General features: G+C 38.3%; 1 protein-coding gene across 6 annotated transcripts in view; it reads left to right on the top strand.

Moving 5' to 3' along the window:
• The window catches only part of COL19A1 (collagen type XIX alpha 1 chain), a 202,462-nt gene extending 187,887 nt beyond the window's left edge, over positions 1-14,575 (top strand). For 4 of the 6 annotated variants that reach the window (XM_084284378.1, XM_084284379.1, XM_084284377.1 and 1 more), the window contains 5 exons: positions 1,185-1,355; positions 2,318-2,384; positions 4,185-4,340; positions 10,871-10,948; positions 11,179-14,575. In XM_084284378.1, coding sequence (XP_084140504.1) covers positions 1,185-1,355; positions 2,318-2,384; positions 4,185-4,340; positions 10,871-10,948; positions 11,179-11,315 — 609 coding nt within the window. In that variant the 3' untranslated portion in view covers positions 11,316-14,575. Of the gene's footprint in view, positions 1-1,184; positions 1,356-2,317; positions 2,385-4,184; positions 4,341-5,220; positions 8,872-10,870; positions 10,949-11,178 lie in introns of those variants that run through there. The other 2 variants (XM_084284380.1, XM_084284381.1) reach the window with 2 other exon arrangements.
• Positions 14,576-20,051: the final 5,476 nt, after the last annotated feature.

Below are 20,051 nucleotides of genomic sequence, written 5' to 3'. Positions count from 1 at the left end.
AGAGTTCAGAGCCTCTGTGCTCTTACTGAGGGTAATTTAAACGTCAGTTGGGAATGTGTTGCAATTTCACTTAATGCAGTAAAGCAACTCAAGTGACAGTCTTTGTAGGAAAGCTTAGTTATCGCCTTTAGTAAGCTCTAACTCACTGGAAATAACACAGATTTGGAGTACAGATGGTGATGAAAGTAGTGTACAACTTCCTAATTTCATCCTTACTTTTCTCTCTGACTTTTTCAGTCTTAACATGTCATGTAAATGAACCTTGTGAATATAACTACACTTTTATTGCTTTATCAGTTTCAGATCTGAATACAATTTACCAGTACTTTCTGTACATTAAAAATGCAATTAATTCCATTCATTTACTCCTCATAAATGTGTATTGTCGATTTATCTGGTAAGGATGTAGGCAGTTCCTAATGCTCTTTCCTCCTTTTGGCAGAACTTAACATGAGCTTCAGTGATGCATCAAGGGCAGCCAGTGACCCATAAGAACCATCAGCTGTTTGTTAACAATCTGAACGCATGACTTGCTGCACTCTGCTCCACAGCTATAGCTCAGTGAACTAATAGACAACACAATCAGTCATTCTAAAAGATTTAATTCCTTACAAATAAAACAAATTTAAATGCCATCTCAGCCCATAATGAAAATTGGCCAGAACATAAACCTTTAATTTATTTCATTTGTAGGGAAGTTAGTCATTTTAAGTGGAGTGTGTCTGTTGTTTCTTTGATTAATGTGTATCTGTTGTTTCTTTTATATATATATAATGCCTTAGATATACATATAAGACATCTATGGAAATTTACAGGGGAAAAGAAATGATACCTTATGCCCAGGAGAAGCTAAGCACCTAAATTCAGCCTCTGCTTTATTTGACAACTCTAGATCCTTTTATGGATCAGGTCTATAAAATTTCTGCATGAAATTCTGTACTTAAAAAGTGGACTGCAGAGTCAAGCTATGTTTTGTCATTGACTTCAACTTTAAAAGTGTAAGAAAACAAAACACTACTTGCTGTGTTTTCAGAGGCAAGGATTAGCATATAAATCAGCTTCCCTGCACAACTCATTGGTATAAAAATCAACTTCTGAACAAGGAAGAAATTTCTCTAGCATTCTTGGTGATCTTTCCTAGTCAGTTCTGATAGGTGTTTTCTTTATACTTTTATTTTACACAGGGAGATCAGGGTATTCCAGGAGACAAAGGTCCACAAGGTGAAAGAGGGAAACCTGGCCCATCAGGAGAAAAGGGGGCCATGGGTCCTACTGGGCCACCAGGAGACAGAGGCCATCCAGGATCACCAGGTCATCAAGGTCCCCCAGGTTCACCAGGCCCCCCGGGTTTACTGGTAAGAAAATAAAAAGGTTTTGTTGGTTGCTTTTGAATTCAAAAGAGATGAAGGTGTCTGCTGAGTGTGTGCTGAGCAGCAGCACTTCAAACAGACATTTTTATGATACCACAGTATCATAAAAGTCAAGATATCTCTGAGATTATTTCAGTGTTCTGTTCACAGTTGTGGAAAAAATAAACCAAGATGATGAAGCAGTTCTTTTTAATTAAAAAATAATAATAATAAAATAAAATTGCATGCTCTGCATAAGCTTTATTTATTTATCTAGCTCCTGACAAATCAGTGTGGCTACTTAATACAGCTAATTTTAAAGTTTTCCATAAACTTAAGAGCTGACATATTTTCAAATGAGAGAGAAAAGCAGGCATACAAATATGATTCTTAATAAAGGAGAAATTAGTATTTAAAAAGACAATGAAGTGCTTCCTGTCAGTAGTATGTACTTTAGTTTGTCTCCATGTACGCACACATACATGTTGTGGGTTCTTTTTAATTAATGAGAGGCTCTGAATCAGATAGGATAATGGTCTAAAAACCTTTTGCATTGAAATTATTGGTCCTGTGATACCGTTCTATTTCATTGGCTGTGCATGGAAGTAGTGAGCCTCCTAAAGGGGGTGACAAGTTGCCAAATGTTATACAAAAGGCTACTAAAGTAAGACAGTGTTAATGGACTTCTTTACAGTCTTATGCAAATTACTTTCAAAACACATAAGTGCTGATCATCCTAATGGTTGAGTGTACCTCTTCTACTCTATGGTGTTAGTGGCCTTTATAGTGTTATAATTTATTTGCAAACTTTGTAGCTAAGTGAGTAACACAGATTTTAGAATATTTCATTTTTGGTGAAACCTTTTTTTCTCTTAGTATTAATTTCAGCATGTTTTTATTCTCTAGCATTGTAAAGTATCCTCTGTATGTTTCTTCCAGTATATATCACCTTTTTGTTTCCTCATCAGGCTGATGCGGTTTCACTTGAAGAAATAAAAAAATATATCAAACAAGAAGTTCTTAAGGTTTTTGAAGGTAAGACAAATAAGTATTATACAATTAAAAGTAAGTCTTAAATTCTATTCTAAAAGTTTTTATTTTCCTATAGCCTTTTTATACATTTCTTTAAGTCATGTAACTCACAAGGTGCATAGTAGCTGCCTTGTTGCTATAGCTATGCTTAGCTGCTGTTTGTCGACTTCATATAATTATGTTCAAACTATTATAAGTCAAAATATGTTAGCCAGAGTGCTTCCTTATGTAAAAGATCAGCATTAAAAGATAACTTGCTCCAAATCATAATAACAAGCATATGTATGTATAATTTTAGATACATACTGACACATATATGTATCTGCAATGTACCAGTAAGACACTGAAAAAATAGTGAAATGGACACAATAGAAATACAGAATTGTATGGCCACTTAGTGACTGTTTAGATAAAGACTTAACAGCTTTGTGTCACACAGGTCTAAACTGCTGTTCATTTTCAGCAAACAGCTATGTGGAGATCCAAAGCCCCCTTGCAGACCATCAACTTCTGGCAGTTTTAAACAAGTGCAAGATCCAGCCAAGGCCTTTGTACTGTATAAGCTTTCTTAGTTGTGTCCTTAGGCTGAAAAGGAAATATTTTTATTCCCCAGCATTTTCCTAGTCAGAGCTGAAAAGCTGCAACTCAGATGGATGTCTGAAGCAAGGGGCTGCTAGAATACATCTTGACTCTTCTATTGCAATGCCTTATGTCTGCAATACGCTTAGCTATTTCATCATCAGTATCTGTGGATACAAACCTCTTCAGCTTCTAGGGATGAAAGACACCAGATAAAGTTTGAGACTTATCAAACCATTCAGGGAGTTTTCCACTTTATAACAACGGTATTACTGTGTATTTTCACACTTACCCAGATTGCCACCTCTTAGAAGTTCAGCCTGTTGTGTATTTGAAGAACAGATAGTTGGCTGAAGTTACCTCCTTTTCCCATTCAAATGGCATGCTAATAGATGTTTAGTCTATTCATAAAAAGAAAGTGTTAAAAGGTGTCCTGCCTTTTGTCTTTGTAACTATTCCATTTTCTACACCTCAGTTGTGTACCCACAAATCTTCTGGTTTTGGCTTTGTTTCACTTTGCCTGTTTTCTATCATTCTGCTTATTTTCTGTCTGATGCCCACTCTACTCAAATTCTAAAACTCTGGCAGAGTAAATACTAGATCAAGTGTGGAGTACTTAGTTAAGATTTTTAATCCAGTGTAACTGAGACAGATTCAAGGTTAGCCTTTGTCTGCCTCTAAAGAATGCTGAAATGTTAGCAAGCGCACTTTACTCCAAGAGCTTCAACAATTCATGCTGAAATCTCTGCAATCAATAATGTTTGCTGAGCATTTATCTTTTTACAACTGTTTCGAAGATTTCAGCACATCCCAAGAAGTGTTCACAGTATTTGAGCTCTACTTTGCAACTTAATATGAGTTATAAAATGTACCCTTCATAGGTATGTTAAATACTAATTATTCTGCATTCATGTATTTCAAGTACTTCACCAGCAGGAGTCAGAAGTCATTTAAAATATTGGACTACTTACTATCAGTAAAAGATAGTACATGAATTTAGTACAAATCTGTTCAGATTATTGCAATGGGTAAAGACTCAGACATGAACTCATTTGAACTGAAGACCTCAGTACTTATAGGAGCATTTAATACTGCTGAAAATTTAGAAGGATTAAACACCTTACTTGTTGAAACTTACTTTATCTGGAGCTTTGGGGTTTATTTATTTTCATGTATTATGAATAGATTTCTTAGCATTTTTTCTTGTGTCCTTTGTTAATGAAGAAAGGATGGCTCAGTTTGTATCCCAGTTGAAGCTGCCTGCTGCAATGCTTGCCTCCCAAGCTCATGGAAAACCAGGACCCCCAGGAAAAGATGGATTGCCAGGGCCCCCAGGAAAGGATGGTTTACCAGGGCCACCTGGAGAACGTGGGCTTCAAGGTAGGAATTCCAAAAAATGGTTCCATGAATTGTATCTTAAAATCCTTATACACTTGCTAATGGTTATTAAATAAACCAGGATTACCTACCTAGCTTCCTAATGATTAACTTTTAAAACTGTACTTATGTTTTTCCAGACTAGATCTAAATATTAACCCATAGTAAATGTGTGGATTTTACTGATTTGAAACTCCTAATCAGTGCATTTGAGTCTAATAAATGATCAAATTAATTACTGACAGATATCTAAAACTGACAGATATCTGGAGTGCTGTACCAGTTATTTCCTGTCCAAAATACTTGAACGAGGAGGAAAAATTAAGCCAGCACTCTAATGTAACTATTAATGTAACTAATGTAACATCCTATTCCATATTGAGAGACCATGTTTTTTAAGAAAGAAAAAAAAAAAATTGAATTCCAAATGTGAGTACTTTCAGCTCTGATCCTGGGACAACACAGGGGAGGAAAAATTGAAGGCAAATACTGTTTTTTAAGGAGCAGTGAAAACTGAAATATTACAGCATGCATCCTTCTTACTGTGAAGTAATCTATTTTCACAAATCAATTTCAGAATAATAAGGTTTTCACTCTACCCTTAATGGTACTTTGTATATTTCAATGCACTCAGACAGTATAAGATGCTCATTCCAGTGAACTGTCCTTCACTGCAAAATTAGCTTCAAGAAATCCAAGATCATCATAGCTGTGTAATACTGTAGACCCAACCTATCCAAGATTAAAAGGAAGAGGAGAACAGAATAAAAGGAAAAAGAAAAAAAAAAAAAAAAAAGGGAATTTATCCATTAATAATGTTTTGTGGGCAATATGTAATTTGCAGTTTATCTGTAGGTAGTTCTTTATTATTATCTTTTGTTAGTTTGGTCTGCTCTGGAGTCAGAGCAAGTCAGACTGGAATGAAGAACATGAAAGCAAAACTGAAGATGTGTGGATCCTAAAGCTATCAGAAGAATAAAGACTTACTAACATTGATAAGCGCAAACCCCTGACAGAAGCTTGAAAAATGAGATGAGCTCAGAATGAGAAGAACAAGAATAAAGGATCAAGGAAAACAATAAAGCCTTATAATCTTACAGCACTGACTTCATCATTATCTGAATATTCAGATCACTGTAAACAGTCACCTTTAATGTTGGTGGCAGATTGTTCAATGAGTATGTATGTGGTGGATAGTCTGAGATGCCTCTGAGATCGTTATACTAGGCTTCATTTCCAGCTAGTGAGCATCAAAAGTAAAGGTGATAGCTATGCTTGAAAAAAATAATAAAGCTGCTTTTTCATGCCTTATGCTTAAGTAAAAGTAGTGCCCCATGTACACAAAATTCCATTTATTTTATCAATAACCTTTTTTCATAAGCATTAAGCTAAGTGAGAAGCATTTACTTCTCTTTCGTTACTTTTTAATAATCATAAAACACATTTATTTTTTCTCTTTTGATATATCAAAAGGTATAGAAAATCATACTTCAAAGGCAAGAAAACCAAAAATTCATCTTGCCTCCTTATTACACTATGAGTAAGAGAGATTACCATGAGAGAAGCACACTTACAAGTGCATTTCATGCCTTTCCCAGTTGTGCCTGTGCGTCTTGTTGTTTTGTGCCAACAGCTAAAAAGAAATTCAGATCTCTGAGCAGATTGCAAAGTATCGTTGCATATTTCAGTTTATTTTCAACCATAAAGGACAGAGCAGACAAGACTTCTTGGAGAAGCATGTTATGTGCATGTGTGTCTGAGACCATCAAGGTAGCATGCTGTGTGCACGTGTGTCCAAGTCAGTGAGGAAGCATGTTATGTTCACCTACCCACCTGGGAGGCCAGACAGATAACATGCATTGGGGGTATTTGGTATTGACTGCCAGTTATTCATTATTGTGGTTCTCACTCAGTTGTAGCCCAGATTGGCAACAACTGGTTTTTAATAGGGTTTTGCTGTGCACAGTAATGCACATCTGTGCTAGCAGAGTGAAACAGTCACTTGTCCAAAAAAGTCAGTGGAAAAGGAAAAAAAAAAAAAAAAAAAAAAGATAGTTTTGAAGAATAATTAATAGGACAAACACCTCCAGAGCAGTTTGTGATGCTGCATGCTGAGCAGAGCTCTGGCCAGTGGGAGGGAGCAGGCGTTGCCATGTGTTCGTGGAGCTGCTTAGCCTGCAGCTTAGAAGAGTCTCTCCAGTGTGGAGTCCCTCCAATGTGGCTTCCTTAGGAGTCAGTCTGCTCTGATGCCACCAGGAGGTGGAAGCCTCCTGCCCAGTAAACTCATGGGCAGAGGCAGTAAACTCAGAAGCAGAAAACACAGATACTAAGTCTAGGAAGCGTGGGCATGGTCTTCAAAAAGCATATATAAAGAGCTGCTAGCTCTTTAAAACCACCAAAGAGTTGCAAAATAAATGATGAAATATGCAATTGGTATTTAAACAGGTTGTATACTAGTGATTGGAATATCTCTCTATATATTCTTTTTAAAAAATAACCTATAGCATATGCATCAGTAAGCTGATACTGTGAGGCAGTGTTACCAGTGTTGTAAATGATGCTAGAGTCTTGTAGAGAAGGAATAAGTTTATTTCAAGATTTTACTGACAAGTTATAACAATGCCATCCATCTGCAGGCAGTCAGACTGCCAGGTGTTACAGGAAATAGTTCAACTGACTCTGTTAATTTAATTCAATTTTTTAATCTATAATACAATATGAATTTTGGTCCATCAGACAGAATTCCCTTCAGAGAACTTTGTAATTAAGAGATGCATATTATCTTTTACATTAATATGATGATTTTTCTCATATGGAAAGAAGTATTAATCCTGATTAAGCCTCACTATTTTTATCAAAATAAGGAAACATAAGAGTCCTCGTAGCTCATGGTAGCCTCAAGGAATCAGGAAATAAAAAGACCATCTGATGAGTAGTGAAAATTCCTTGTCTTTATTGTTGATTCCTGAAGTGAAATTTAGAGCTTTTAATATAATAATTTGCATGGTAGGAGCATCTGGGAACCTTGGTTGGCATCATGAGCCCATTGTAGTGGATGTTGTCCAGACACAGTCACTCTTCTGAAATAGCTGTACTGCTTTAAACTGTTACCTCCTGTAAACTGTTTTTTGCTGTGTAGGGTGGAGTTAACCTGTTTTACTTTGATCTGAAACATAGTTACTACCTCTCAGCCGTGAAGTTGCTTTGCAGTTTTTTGCTTGTAGGAATGCAGTGATATGCATTCTTATGCATTCATATGCATTTGCACAGTAAAATACTGTGGATACTTTAGAATCATTGTTCCCTGTTGTGTCAATGTGTTTGCTTCACATTCATATTAAAGAACATCAGATTTCTCTAGATACTGGCATGCTGGTTTCAGCTATTGCATTATTAATTATCCATGTGGATGGGAGAAGGTCTCAGCAATGTAGGCAGAACACTTTTTGGAGCTGTTTAAATGAGACTCCTTTTTACCTCCACAACACGTAGACACAAACTTGCACCATTTCCAAGTAGAGCTGAGGGTGTTGCAACAGTGATGTTTCTGTATGTGATATTTGTAGTTCTGACAGAGCACTGAACCAAAAGCTTCATTTTAGCTATGACCAGTCTATGAACAGAAGAATGCTTCTCTTTTTAAATAGATCCTTGCTACACACTACTACCACTTGTTTACCATACTACTACCCGTGTTGGGTACATGTTTACATACAACAAATTTTGGGTTGTAGGAGTTACACCAAAACTCCTGGAACCCAAGTGAAAGCTTTGCTGAAACCTTTTGAATTAAGCAGGTACCTCTTACTGGCATTGTAATTCTACCAGTAAAAACAGACATCTTATATGTGCCTTTATGTTAAAAACAATAAATCAAAATCTCACGTAATTGTATGGTAATATTTTCCTTTGACTAAGTATGAGTTTGTTGCTTTAAGCTCAGAGAGAAGGTATTATTAACCTCTAGAAGAATAATCATGGACCTACTTCTGAGCAAATATACCTCATTTAAAATCCAATATTTTACTGCCAAAATTACATATGACATTGTTTAGACTGTTTACATATAGGCCTGTTTACGAATATGCTTATATTTTGTGAAATAAAGCCTTATTTTTAGAAAAGATACCTGGGAATTTTTGTATTAAGTTTCAGTGTCAAAAGAACATCTGCCACTATGTGCAACCTACACCTTTGTATATGTATTCAAATACAACCAGTTAATTGTTTACACTACCCTCATTCTTACATTTGCATAGGCAGGCTGCTGTTTGTACTGTTGTGGTTTCTTCCTTATTGTCTTGAATTCCGTTGATGTTTACAGAGCCTTTTGGTTTATCTCAGTCCCTTTTCAACTGTGTTGTGTCATATATCTACAGTAATGGTTACCATGGACTTTGTAAATGTGATACATCGTAAATGTGATTTCTCTCTTTTTCCCCAAAACAATGATTAGTGGCAGCACTACTTTGTAAAATTACAACTTAACTGGGTTTGTAGTGAGAAATGTACTGTAATTATCTATTGTAAATTAAGAAACTTAGAGATGTGTAATAAATAGGAAGTGTAATAGATCCTGTGAGTGTGTGATTGAGCTTCTTAAACAGTAGCAACTATTATGTATTACTCAAGGTTTTCAGAGTCAACCAACTTGATGTAGTTATAAAGCACTACTACGGTCACTGAAGAGAAAATCAAGGTTCACAACTGAATAGAAACACCATCATATACCCTTTTCCAAGCCTTCATAGCTTACGTGCATATATGCCTCACACACTTCTGTTTAACACAACTCGGTTACCAGGATGCATGATCAGTTTGTTTCTCTGTGAGATTTTAATCAGTTTGTTTCCTTTTATTATGTTATGCATGTCACTCTGCATGTGTTTTCAAATGCTTTTGCCTTTGTGGGGTGTTGACAGATAATTGATAAAAGATCATCCATGCTCTGTTTTGAAATCCAGAACGCAACAGGTAATAATAGCCCTTCTACAGAAGTGTACAGTAAGCCTGTGTTTAACAAAGTTTGAGTACTGGTGTGCCATTCCTCTTGCATTGTGTCTGTTGTAACAACCCTGAATTGGTACCCACAGCACTTTGAGTAGTTTCCTTCTGGATTGTCCTGTCAAGTACCAGTGTTGCCATAGACTGCAGTGCACTGACAGGACCACCTTTGCCTTCTGTCTGCCAGTGCCTATTATTCTTCATGAGACATCAGGTGGACTGATGCCACTATGCTGACTGGTCAGCTACACCTCTTCTCTTTTAATTTAAACTAAGTTATAGCTCTTCACAGGAGGGTTTCTTGTATGGCATATGTGACACTGGAAATGGGCTGGTCCTGGAAGCAGAGCAAATTTAATTCTACGTGTGACCAGAAGGTGGCAAATTAATCTTTGCTTACACGCCAACATCTTGGGTCTTGGGGAGAGGAGGCAAGAGGGTTTTCTTAAAATCCCTTTTAAAGTAAGGGGTTGTGGAAGGTGTCACACTTGTTCCTTTAAAAATGCTATCATCCCCTGTCCTACATAAAATACATAATTTAAACAGAAAAGCTGCACTTTTAGAAGGACTTCTTACTTGAAATATGAGGCAAAATGTTATACTGGTACCCATGAACCCTTCTCTCTAAAGCAGCCAGTATTTCCAACTAATAAAATTTTTTATGAACAGTTTAAGGGGAAAAAAAAAAAAAAAAAGTTATATAGGAATTGTACCATGTGAGAAGATGGAAGCTATTTAGAAAAATACAAAGCTTTGTCCTGTGAAGAAAATGAAGAGAAATATTCAAAGTATGATTAGTAATCACCTTGTTAACAACATGTAGGTACTTGCATTAAAGAAGGCTTTCTGTGCTAGCACCCCTAATCTGCACAAGGTCTGAAGACAACTTCTAAGTAAGGGCAGGTACATAACACTGGAGAGTGAATAGATCTTCTCTTACACATAGGAGAACATCAAAGCATACAGCTTCCAGCCCAAGTTTACAGCTAAAAAGTGCAGACATCAGGGTTTATATAGAGTAAGGAGGCCAAAGTCTCACGCAGTTTGTGGGCTGTCACAGATGGGCTGGCTGGCTGCAGTTATGGTCCTGTGAGTACGGTCAGTTAAAGATGGGGTTGGATTCCAGATGGCCCTTTTGTTGGTGCTTTATATCATTTCATCAAACAGATGGAGCTGGAGCAGCATATACGTTCAATTCATTTTGACAGAAACTTCAGGAAGTTTAAGAATTTGGAAAAAAAAAAAAATGGAAAAGGTCAGGATATTAAATATAGTGAGGGTCCTCTGGCAGAGGGTGCAACTGCTAGAAATCCTCATATTTTCCAGAAGGAAAATAGAAATGCAACAGCTGTCCTAGAAAACAATGATAGTCAATGATAGTCACAGGTTTAAAAAAAAAAAAAAAAAAGAGGTGAGCATGAATTTTCAAAATTACATTTGTCATGGTAATTTCTTGTCAACAAGGTCTATAGAAGATTGCTGTTTGTAATAAGAGGACACTCTTATTTTCATATCTTTATTCTGTGTAGGTTATAGAGGACAGAAAGGGGAAAGAGGTGAGCCTGGAATTGGACTGCCTGGTAATCCTGGACCACCTGGCCCTGCAGGTACAAGTCTCCAGATTTATTTTACGCTATCATTATTTATGTACTAACATGCCTTTCTCCTGGTTCTCCCACATTTTACATCAGTGAATTCCTCCTGATTTTTGCCATAGCGTGAGGTCAGGTTCGCCAGCCTTCTGGCAGATGAGCTGGCATGAAGCGAACTTTCAGAGATGTAAGGCATTGCATGTACTCTGGCAAGGACTGTGCTAATTCTAACTTTATTCCACCAGCTGCTGGCCTGCCGGGCTCACCAGGAACTCCAGGGTCACCCGGACCGCAAGGGCCACCTGGACCTAATGGAAGATGCAATCCAGCAGACTGCTATTACCATGTAGCACAGACTCGGTCACGCACCAGTGGGAAATAAAAACCCTCTCCCATAGACACTTGGGTTCACAATCACTTTTCACTCCTCTCAATAAGTTAATTTAATCTTTGAAATACTTGGTGCATTTTTTGTTCCCTTGACACTGCATGGTCTGTAGATAATTTGTAAGGCGCGGAATTGAGCCTTTTTCTATTCTATTTGCAGTGTCATAATTGCGAAATGATGACATTTGTTTTCCAGAGTGCATTCCATGTGTTATGTTTCTCATATTTATTTTGCTTAGAGGAGAAAATAGGCCCAAATAATTTTCATAAGCTTCTTTCTTCAAACAAAAAATATTTTATTATAACTTAAGGCAGTACATATGCCTCAGTATGTAAGCTGGCTTGATGTTTCTTACTGGTGGTGAAGTTTAAACAGAGAAAATGCTGTTCTGAAGTTTTAAAGTGTACCCATTGGTGGTGAATGTAAGATCTTAGCTGGAGTGCTAGGAACTCTGTTCAGACTAAATGTTACTGTCCCCTGAGGAGGCTCTGGCACACCCCCTGAACCAGGTCTGCATCATGTACCACGAGCCCTACCAACCACTTATATAATTTTCTAGATGTCAAAGAAAGAAACAGATATTTTTATGATCTCTACTCCCATCCAGTTCAGATTCAGACTGACTGGGAATTCACCAGGTGTAGCACTAAGGGGTGTTTCTGTTGAATGAATGATGTTCCAACTGAGAACTTGATCGTTGGTTTAGTCACGGTTGTATATACACTCCGGGTGTGAGTGGTAGGGACTCCTGGTGTTGTTCTTCACTGAGAACTGGGACACCTTCTAATGGTCATGTGAACTCAGTAAGTGTATTATCATTGCTTGTAATCAAGCTACTCTGCCATTATGTCTGCTTATGAAAAAGACATCTTGCTTTAGCAAGAGCACACATGTTAGCAGTGACATCTGGAGAAGAAACCTTCATAAGTCCCTGATCTTACAAAAGGCACATTTTCCTATTTCTCCTGCAAGAATTACATCCTGAAATAAGTTTCAGAAGAACTTGAAACCAGTAAAGTGTAAAATTCACAGGTCCTTGTAACTGGCTGCAAAAATAAAAATAGTTGAAGTTCAAGAGAAGTTTGGAAAAATTAGGAAACTGTCCTCTGGAAGTTGTCAGACATGGGTCTTGACTGCATGCAGCTTGCAAGCATTGGGTAAATGACCAGGCATTGTCAGTAAAGAACAAAAGAGAACAACATGCAAATCATACAGAGCTCAAAGGAGTGGCCAAAAGAAAAGGTGGAGAAAACCAATTGTACAGAGCCTGACTCTGAAAAGGAGGTAGAAGGGTTGGCCAAAATTTCACTCCTTACAATCAGGAAACCGACAATTGTAGATTAGTCCTAAGGAACTGGCTACAGTGTAATAGAAATTGAAAATGCTATTAAGGGAATTCTGTCATTAGAAAGGTGGTAATGCTGTGTTGCTGTAGGCAGGCAAGTGGTCTTGGTGGCCGCCGTGCTTCAGCAGTGCCGAAGGAGCCAGCCGCTCAGTCAGGTGGCAGTGAAGTGCTCCCAGATTGGGAGTGTTAGATTCCAGAGAAGCTCTCATACAGAATTAATGTCTGACTTCTGATCTTGACTTAAAAACAGTAATAATGGTGGGAGACTAAAATAATATATTGACATTTGTTCTGGGTAGAGTTCCTAGCACTTGCTTCCAGACCAAGAGGAGAAAGATTTGTACCTTGTAGAGTCACATTAGGTATCCAGGGAGTAGGGTGAGTCTTCAGTCACACTTTCTAAGAAGAAAATCATACCCTGGGAGCGACCTCCAAGTGTCACTTGGTGTATTAAGCACACATTTTGAGGGAGGAAGGTGCTTAGCAGAAGGAAAATGTTTAAATGAACACAGGGATGGAAAGTTGGCATCTTGGCACCCGGGACAGGAGAGGTGAGCTGGAAGGAGGATGCCAGAAAACCGATGGCGTGTCACAAGCCTGATCTCTGATGGAGAGCTGCAACACGCTGCACTTGGAGGCATGCTGCAGGGGCTCAGGGTGTTACGTGCATGCCCTGTAAGTACTGAGATTTGGGTTGAAGTCCATGGACAGCTTGCAGCTCTCAGCCTCCTCACCTGCCCACCCCTCGCAGTGCCCTAGCAGGCAGCATTGGCCCTCTGTCCCTGCAGGCCCCACCAGGGCACCTTCATTGCACCATGATGAAGGCACATTTGGGACAACTCCTCCCACCGGTGCAGAGCTCCACATCTCCTGCTCCTGCTTCAGACCTCCCGTGCCTATAAACGCTCCTCGGTTTTCTCTCCGACGTCACCTGCCCCTCCAGGTCTGGTCTTTTCCTCTCTACAAGCTGGCCCAGCGGTGCGAGAAGGAGTGCTTCCGATGGCTGCCGTGGTGCCTCACTCAATGTCCACCCTGCTGGTGTTGGGGGTGGGCGGCTCACCCCGCAAAGACCCGGGCCCCGCGCACCGTGTTCAATTCTTTCAAATGAACTGCTGGCCAGGCAGCCCACAGGAACATTTTGTTTTCCTTCTCTAGTAATTCCAATGTATGTAAAATGGAAATATTTTTTTACTTTGTAAGTTAATTTTAAACTTCATTTTCTGTGATAATATCAAAAAGGGTGCTGTCTTTTAGGGAACATCACAAGATTGAAAGGGTTCTGAGCAGCCCCCTTCTGGAATGCTGTACATAGACTGTCACGCTGTCTTAGGGTTTTATCTGTATATTTTGGGGCTTTTAGCTAGCTGAAACTGAGCATTTATTAGTTGCCAGATGCAATTCCTGTATTTTAATTTACTTGAACTGAGCAGAAAGTAGAACACTTTTTATATTTGAAGAAATTTATTTTTTCATCTTTATTTCCTACAGATGCCTTTTTCTTTTTCTTGGGGCTCAAATCTAAAGGTCTTTTAAAATGTAGTTGAACATTTGAACTTTGAATTTATCTGCAGGTAATTACTTTGGTAATTACCCTTGATGCATTATTTTTTGTTTTCCTAAAAGCCCAATTTAATTTTCTCACATGAGAAAACGGGTATTTTGTTACATGGGCTCTCTTGATACCTTTTTTAAAGATTTCATGTTGTTCACAGAATTAATCCCAGCTTGACTTCCCTTTACATGGGGTTGCTCCAACTCCACATTTTTACAACTGAAAGCAGGATGCAGCTGGAAACGTGTGTCTGCGTGGTTTCCAGGTTTGGCCCCTGAAATTTGTTTGCAGTTTTAGACTGATGCTCTCTGGGGTTTTGGGAAGGGGAGCCAGGGAGGGCAAGGGGATTTTCATCTGTTTGGGGATTTGCTGTGTCATAGTATTGTAGAATGGCTTGGGTTGGAAGGGACCTCACAGATCCACTAGTTCCAGCCCACTGCCACCAGACCAGGTTGCCCGAAGCCCCATACCACCTGGCCTTGAGCTCTTCAAGGGCTGGGGCATCCACAACATCGATTTCATCTTTGTTTTGAGCAGTCTGTGCTGTGGTAAACATTGCAAGAAACTAGACAGGGAGGGTTGTTATTTCCAGCACCACAAGGTATTTCTCTGATTTGGGAATGTGTATTTGGAACTTTGAGCTGAATTATCTTTGACAAAATGTTTGAAACCTTTCTTAAAAGCTCTCCAAGCTTTGTTCTTGTTCAGGGTCGGACACTTCTACTTGATGGCAAGTCTCTTTATTGCCTCCTAAGAAAGTGTTGGGCTTTTTTTTCTAATAGCCATGTACAGAACGACTCGGCTTGCTCGAAGAAGGCAATAAACTTAGGGTTAGACTTTTCCGAGGCTGCAGCTTAGCTCCTGTTGTCCACACGGGGGAGCGCAGAAACCTTCCCAGAGCAGTGAGAAAGCAAGGGCTGAACTCAGCAGCTCAAGGAAGGGCCCGGTGCTGTGTAGCTGCACGGCACCAGAGTTCACGTTGTGTTCTTGAGCCTGGTAGTTTTTCCTAAAATCCCTTTATTTTTTACATGGTAGTATATGGAGAAATACTGCCTTTCTTCGGTAATTATTTTCAGGTAATTTTGCTTAGATTGTTTATGTATCTAGACACACCGTAGAAGAACGTGCAGAAGCAGAACACGCAGCCCCTGGGCATCACTTACGTCCCCCGCAATGGCAGGTGTCTCCAGGAGAGCAGCGGGTCTGCAGAGGTTGGTAAAAACTAAAGCAGCACAATCGCAGTTGTACAATCAAGCAGCAGTGCAGCCTACTTAGTTATGTTCTAAGATCAGATATTTTTGTCTTAAACTGGATTTGTTTTAATGCTAGAAGAGCACTGTGATGAGGAAATGGGATTGAGTGCATCGTCACTCCTCCCTTTGGTTTCTGATTGTGGATTACGAGAGGTGTTAGATATGCACAGCTTTGTTAAATATGCATATTTTTAAAATTAATGGATAATCACACAATATATTTTAGCACTTATTTTTCACGATGGTGAAATACTATTTTTCATGTCAGTGTACACTTTTTTTTTATTATTATTTTTCTGTGATGTTTACATAAAAGTCTTACACACACACACCCCCAGCTACATTAGCATTTTATACACTTGTTTCTCCAGATACACTAGCCTAAAGCCAGCCACTAAGTTCTTTTCTTAATTTACCAGTTCGGTAGAAGTGCTGCTCTAACTTAGCATGTTAAAACATGAGAAGTATCTCAGGAAACAAAACGATGTTGTTTTTTTTTTTTTTTTTTGCATTTGCCTTATTTTTTTTTTTTTTTTGTTTGTGTTTGTTAGATTTGAGCTTTACTGAATCATGTAAAGTTTCTCTGAAATCTGTTATGACCACTACAACTAGATGATGCTGGATGGGTTTCTAAATCCATTCATAGAGGTTGGTGTAGACCATGGAGAACAAGTTTAACTGTGACCTTGCCTTGGTTGTTGTTGAAGTTGGCAAAGCCAACTCAAACCTCACCGTACTTTAGGAAAATGCAGTTTTCAAATATTAATTGCTAACGAACATTACAGATTCTAGACCAAAATAAGTTGTAGCTAAAAAGAATGTAGTCTACATGTATTTTATTAGCAGTTTTATCTCCAAGTCTGCTGTTCTTAAATGCTTTTAATTATTTACTGATGTTTCAATGTAAATACATTCTGTCTCCAGTTGATACATTTGAAGGAAGTTCAATGACATACCTTATTTTATTGTTTTCTTTCATTTCTGAATGATATGCAGTTGTCACTGAATTCATCACAGTACATGCATACTGGTTGCTTCTTTCCTTCATTATATTTTTGGTTTGCAACACTTAAGGTTCAATTCAAAGGATATGTATTGAGTGGATAGAAAGTGTGCTCTTTGCACTGTTCATGTGGCCATTTACATCTGTGAAACAGGCTTCCAGATGAAAATGGCAACATTTCCTATGTTTTCTGTACATGAATAGTGGTTCTGTCAGAAGTGACAACCTTTTCTTTTTTACGTTTCAAATCAAAAGGAAGGATAAAAGAGGATGCAAAGGAAGGCAACCATTGCAGTGAGCCCGGTGGGGCACAGGGCTGCTGAGCACACCGTGGGCAGGCTCATGCTTTATGACAGGTTGGTGAAACTTAAGGTTGCACAGGCTGGAGGGAAAAAAAAAGTGGAAAATCTTGGTCTCAATAGGTAAATAAATCTGAGGGAAGTTAATATAATCTATGAATCAGATGCAGAAAACAGTCCAGTCTAAAAATGAGGCAATCGCTCTCATTCCAAAAGTGGTTAACTTCAGGTGAGTTAACTGTTTTCGTTCTTCTCTTACTAACTCTCCAGGAGAAAAAAAAAAGAGAACTCCCAGGTCAGTGGCATTATAAAGGATGCTAGGTGATAATTTGACCACTGGCGTGATTTTTTTTTTCTTCAAATTTGGTAGTGGCTTCAGCAGGCTTGCTACATGTGTTGTCTATAGGTGCCACAGTTTGAGTAGTCCTTTTGAAAGGAGTGAGGGGAGGGGAATAAAACTGAGGTTATAACAAATGAGATGAGAGTAACACACCCTACAAAATATAGGCCCTTTCTTCTTTACCTGTGATCCAGGTGCAGAGACGGTGCTGTGGCTGCGTTTTAAGTACAAAGGAGGCAGAAACTGCAAGGCCAAATAATAATACTGGGAACAGTGGCATCCACCCCTCATCTTACTGGTCCATCCTATGAGCAGGTCAAGCAAACACATCTCACACAGTTAATTCAGTAATTTCAAAACATTTGCAAAAGTGCAGCATGTGTTTATACGTGGAGTGTCGCTGCTGTGTTCTGCCAGGAGGAACCAACAGGACTCAGTTTCTCCTTTACTCTGTCTTCCAGGTAGTCTTCAAACCACCTGCTGACACTCCCTTTTCAAAGGAAAAGCAAATTTGGAGATAAGGATTTGGCTCTGTGTAGACTCAGCTCACATGAGGGTATTCATGGAAGCAAATCCTGGTGTAATCTCGCCAGCCTTGCTTTCTTCCTTCTTTCAGGTGCCTCAAATTGTGCTCTAGAGCCGTCACTCATCCTTTAGCTTGGCCTTGTAAAATAGTCACAAAAGTTTTTTGGTACCTGTTCGTACCAGGTTGCTTGAGTCCAGTGATGGCTGTGACAGAAAACTTTAAGTAGATATACATATATAAATATATACACTATATTAACAATATAAATATGTCATATATATGTTTTTTTATATATATTTGTATATAAAAACATAGTGCAGTATTTGGCAGCAGTATTGTTAATACTTGTTAATAGCCTAGTAGGGAAAGCACGTCTGTCAAAACTTTAAGGTATCAGGTCAGGTTGCAAAGAACTGGTTATCAGTTTGCAGGCGGTTGTTGAATGTTTTTCTCTGGGCTCCTGCCTACGCTTGGGTAATATAACTGGGCAGCTGTGCCATCTATGATCACAGCACCATTACACCCTGAGGGTGATGAGTGGCGGCAAAGATCCCCAGTGGTGGAAGGGATTTCCAGGAGGTTGTCATTTGGACATTTCATCATGTTTTGTGTTGTTGAACCAGAAAGGCAGGAGAAAAATCCTTACTCAGGACCTCACCCAGAGAGTCCAGGAGCAGCTGTTAGAATTGGCAATGCTATCAGTGGCCTGGGAAACCTCCCACCCTCTTTGCTTTGTGCCATCTACCTGTTTTTATTTAAACTACCACCATTTTTTTTCTATATCACCTTAGTTAATATGCCTTAAACTTCATGATTATGCTTTTATTTTCCAAATCTTTATTTACTTGAATGTGCTGTTGCTAACATTCAATTCCTGATTATTATTTTTTTTTGATATATGTTCTACCATTATTTAGATAAAATCTGTCCCAATCTCAAGCTGTCCACTTACATAGCATCTGCATTGAATTGACCCTCAGTGTTGCATTTGTTTGATTGTAATAATTCTGGTTTGTTTTTTACATATCAATGTTTTCTCTCCATTGTGGAATTTTTTGCATTTTCAGACTATATTTTTTAAAGCACTTCACATTTATATTTAAATGTTGGGGTTTTTCTTCTTTTGATTATGTTTATGCATTATGTATGGAAAATAATATTTTCATTCTGTATGATTTATCAGTTCAATTCTTTCATTATCAGTGGTTTTGTTTTTGTTTTTGTTTTTTTCAAGTTTTACACACTTTATAATCAAAATAAAAGTTTGCTGGTGAAACAATTTGTCATTAACACTAGTGTTTTATTTGTTACGCTACGTACTTTTTAGGACAGTCATCTACATCGGTAAAAACTGACCTAATCTGAAAGTTTGTGGAACACTGCTATGGATGAGCAAGGCAAGCACCTCATATGCAATTGTCTGGATTTGTTTCTTAAGACTGAATTTCTTTGCACATATCTATTCTGATGAATTCCTGTAGTATTGAAGTAGAAGATGTCAGTTTTGGGTAGACATGTTCGATGTCAAGAGTTGGACTTGATGATCCTTAAGGGTCCCTTCCAACTCAGGATATTCTATGATTCTATGATTCTATGAGTTATGAGAAAGCTTGGCCAAACAGGAGGTGCAGGAAAACCATCCTGTCTCAGTCTTGCCCAGAGTCTCTAGGAAGGATGTCATGTTTCTTTATTTCTACTTTCTTCCCCCAGATCTCACCCAGTGCTGCTTCTGTGGAACTAAACAGACAGCAGTGTTGAAGCTACGACTTGCAGTATTGCATCATTTAAAACACTGGGCTGTGCAAGGGTCATACAGAGGTTAATAACATTAATCCCATTTAACGTGTTCTTAAACAGATGTGCAAATTAGCAGCTTTTTCTTTTTCTCCTACATGAGCTTATTTAGGCATTTTCTGTCACCAGCTGAGGTGCCAGGGAAGCAGCTCCTAAATGCAGCTACCGCATCAGGTTTGTTTCGGGGGTAGGTTTATGGGGTTTGATTTTGCAATTTCCTTCAGAGTATATATTATAATATAACAATAAAAAAATATTTTCTCCTAAGTGTTCTCTTATACATGTATGTTAGAGGCAAAATACATAGTTCAGTTGCTTGTGTTATTTCTGTATATTCTCCCATTTTGAACAGAAACAGACAACGAAGGTCTAGAAAAAAAATAATGTGCCAAGGTTTGTATTTTAAAATGCAGGTGACTAATAGCAAAATGAAAGAAAACATCATGTGATAGTTTCATTGTTTTCTTTGAGAAAGAACAGGCTTCAGAGAAGGTACAGTCAAAAACACAAATAGTTTAATTTACACAGAGAGAAACAAAATATCCACATTGCACATTTTTCTCTAAATTGAGTTTATCTAAAAAAGGCAACTTGGGATGTCTAATGGTGGCCTTCCAG

This window comes from Netta rufina, assembly GCF_964035555.1.
Source record: "Netta rufina genome assembly, chromosome: 3".
NCBI classification, from domain to species: Eukaryota; Metazoa; Chordata; class Aves; order Anseriformes; family Anatidae; genus Netta; species Netta rufina.
Note: the sequence above shows the minus strand (reverse complement) of the source record. Positions and strands in the feature narration are given on the sequence as shown.